Here is a 3,451-nt window from a genome sequence, read left to right as displayed (position 1 = left end):
TCTTTCAAAATGTGGACCTATCTAGCAACTTTTATTTTAGGTAAGTGTTTATCAGGACCCTTCTACATGTTACAGCTATCATCCAATTAACTGGTTAATTGGAGATCCTGGTTTTCTCTGTTTACAAATTGCAAATTCTCTGATAAGAATTCCAAATTCTCTGATTTAAAAACCCTAAATCCAAATGAAACAGCCCTGTATATGTGTGTCGGCCGAACACAATGTTTTCTTGATATATTTAAAAATGTAAAGCAGTTTGGAAACCTACCAATGCCTCAATCACTATAATAAAATTAATTCTAAATACCTATAAATTTTGGCATTTGATTTTGGTTTTTTAATCATGGAAAATCAGAGTCTCCCTTGCCCCCTTCGCTGACCAAGTTGTGGGTCTGGCTGCAGCTGTTGTTTTCCCCCTCCTCCCCACTCCCCACTGCTTTAGCAGCACTGATTATGCTGGTGCCCCGCCCATGCCATTGTCCCTCACTCCCCACCCACAGCCCCCTGCTTTACACAGCCCTGATGGGGCTACAGGGCCAGGGACTTAGATCTGCAGCCGCTACCCACCCCCTGCAGGAGTGCCTGAGCCCTGGCTGCTGCCTGTGAGAGGTAGCAGCTTCTGTGCCCCAAGCAGAGCATGAAGCCTGGCTCCCCCTTCCCCACAGATGGCACAGCTGGAGCAGATCACACGGGGGTGGGGGGCAGATGCAAACTGGCAGCTGGAGGCTTGGGGCTCTCTGTCTTGCTGCCCTCCACACAGGGGCCTCCACGGCCCAGTGGGTGGGAGCCAGTGCAGCAGGGAGAGTGGGACAAGGAGGCTTGGTGGTGCTGCTGCTGGGAGCCCCACGTTGCCATGGCAAGGCATTTCCTGCCTACCTGGCAGCAGTGGGGGACAACGCCATGCTGCCACCCTCTATACTGCTGGGCAAGGTCACCTCACCATGGCGGTGCGGAGCTCCCAGCAGTGGCATCAAGCCTCCTCACCTCACCCTACTCTTCTGCCATGCTGGGTCCTGCCCACTGGGCTGTGGAGGCCCTGGAGGGAGGGCAGCAGGGCAGGGAGCCCTGAACCCAGAGCAGGCAGCCTGCATCCCCCCCAACCCTTTGCACAAATCTGGGAGGCATGTGCCCCCCATGTTCTCCCCTGAAGTGCATGCAGTGACGAGGAGCCAGCAACCCCTCCAGCCCCTGGATGAGCCGGTCACTGCTCCATTCCACTCCCTGACTGGGCCCTGCGGCTGCACATTCCCACCCAGGCCCCATGCACCAGCCATGCCCAACTCCGTCCCACACTATGGGGGGCCTCATCTCCACACTCCCCCCCGCCCCCAAATCCCCCCGGCCAGACTTACCTTACCTGTAGGGAGCTGTGGGAGCTACTTTCCATGCTGCCTGGCTGCCACATGTGCACACACACATGCACATGGCACCCCCTGCCTGATTGTCCTCCTCCTACTTCCCCGAACCCCTCGCAGGTTGGAACTCTGCCAGCCTGCAAGGGGAAACTTGCTGTTTCCCATGCTTTTCTCATTAAAAAAGACAAATCTCCATTTTCTCCTTAAAATGAGAAAATCCATGTTTTACTGTGTTTTTTCCATGGCAAATGGCCATGGGGAGGGGGAGCTGGGCTGCGCAGTCCGCTTTGGCTGCAGCAGCCACCATCTACCATGGGTGGCATCTAGCACTTGGGAGCCATAATTGGAATAACATTTAGATCTGCCCTCAGTAACTGAGTATTAAGTTATCTAAGACAATCTCAATTTTTAAAACCTTGGTTTTAATTTCATTCATAGCTTAGAACAGTTTGGTATAGCTGGATTTCAGGTTTTACTTGCAGTTATCCAGACATGGAGGCTTATGTTGTTGTAAGGGCATTATACTAATGTTTATAAAGTGTCTTGGGGACTGAACAGGTGATTTAGCATTATATAACTACAGCTTGTCTCTCTTGTTTGTACTTCATTTGCTTTTGTATGCAAAATAGACATGGCAATATTAAATAGCCATAGAAGTAGGGAATGAAAGTTTTCAGAAGAGTTTCATGTTTCTGTAGTTCTGACAAAAGTTTAATCTTGGCATCAGCTACAGCTATGATCTGTCACACTCCCTTCAGTATAATCTTACTATCCTGAGAATGCCACTCGAGGTATTAAAAACTGAAACAACTCAGACTCGACAGGAGAGCTTTGATATCTTTGAAGATGAGGGACTTACAACACTAGGTGGAAGTGGTAAGTGTACTTTAATGCTAATATACTTTGCTGTAATTTCATTTAGAACAGTTTCATTTAAGTCTCCTTTTCAGAAACATTTAGCTTTTCTTTATTGATCAAGTCTCAGAACTTTCCTGACTTAATTAAAGATTACATAAAGAACCAATTAGAGACATTTGAATTTGAACAGTGCCATTTCTAGAGATGATTGATCATTTATTTTGGTATGTTACATTGTAACTCCTAGAGATAATTGAGCATGCTAACATTTTTCATCAATCAATTATTGAGCCTTTTTATATGAAGTCCAATACATATGACTTCCTAGATGAAATGAGAATCCATCATCAGTGGAGTATAAATAATGCTAAAAATCTTGTTATTCTGTTTGGTGTTGGTAAATATTGATTACAGAAAAAGTGCTTGCTGTTACCACCAACTAAAACTTACTGGGCTCGATGAGAGATTTCAAGCATTAATTTCAGCTGGAAATGAAAAAGAGTGGAAATGAAATTTTTCCATTTTGGATCTATCAAATACAGACTTGAAGGCCAATAATCTTTCCTTCTTTATTTTTTTTTAATTTTTTTTACAGTTACGAATGCACTGATATGAAAATGCTTTTTATTTTCCTTCTTGCCATACCCCATCTCCAAAGAGATCTGCGAAAGTCTCATATTTTTTAATAGGGTACTTGGTTTTCCTTCCTTTAACACTTCATACTGATTACATTATCACAGCATCATCAACAAATTAAACTTACAAGTTTTGCTTTTTGATTTGTCTGTGTAGTGTTTGTATAAGTGGGTCTACAAATTTGGTTTTCCTTTATTTTATTGAGTGTGAGTAAAGAACTGGTTGTTATATGGGAATAGACTTTCATTCCCAATTTTTGGGTGCATGGTTGCAGCAGTTTTCTTTCTGACAGATATGGAGAGGTAATTTTTCTGTTTGAAGGATTTATGAAGCGATGTTTACAAAATTTACAAAGCAATGCTTCTTTTTAATCCAAACAGATTTATATATCCAGAACTGCATGGATGGTTCCCAACATATTATCACTCATTACTGTGCTAAAAAAAAAAAAAGTTCTTGGATTACATCATTGTGGAGACTAGTGTGGGAATACAGTGCTTCATATACATGGTTCTAGATTTTTTTTTTTTTTTTTATGGAGACAGTGCCCTTTGGTGCTAGTTTTTCACTCTGTTCTTGGTGTTCTCTACCAAGGCAAAAAC

General features: G+C 43.8%; 1 protein-coding gene across 1 annotated transcript in view; it reads left to right on the top strand.

The window, feature by feature from the left end:
* FIG4 (FIG4 phosphoinositide 5-phosphatase) overlaps positions 1–3,451 on the top strand; it is a 193,346-nt gene that overhangs the window by 39,211 nt on the left and 150,684 nt on the right. The window contains exon 6 of the mRNA XM_019520105.1: positions 2,083–2,231. Within this exon, the coding sequence (XP_019375650.1) occupies positions 2,083–2,231 (149 nt within the window). The remainder of the gene's footprint in view (positions 1–2,082; positions 2,232–3,451) is intronic.

The sequence above is a fragment of the Gavialis gangeticus genome, unplaced genomic scaffold (assembly GCF_001723915.1).
Source record: "Gavialis gangeticus isolate Ggan-Ray unplaced genomic scaffold, GavGan_comp1, whole genome shotgun sequence".
NCBI classification, from domain to species: domain Eukaryota; kingdom Metazoa; phylum Chordata; order Crocodylia; family Gavialidae; genus Gavialis; species Gavialis gangeticus.
This window is presented reverse-complemented; position numbering and strand designations above follow the sequence as displayed.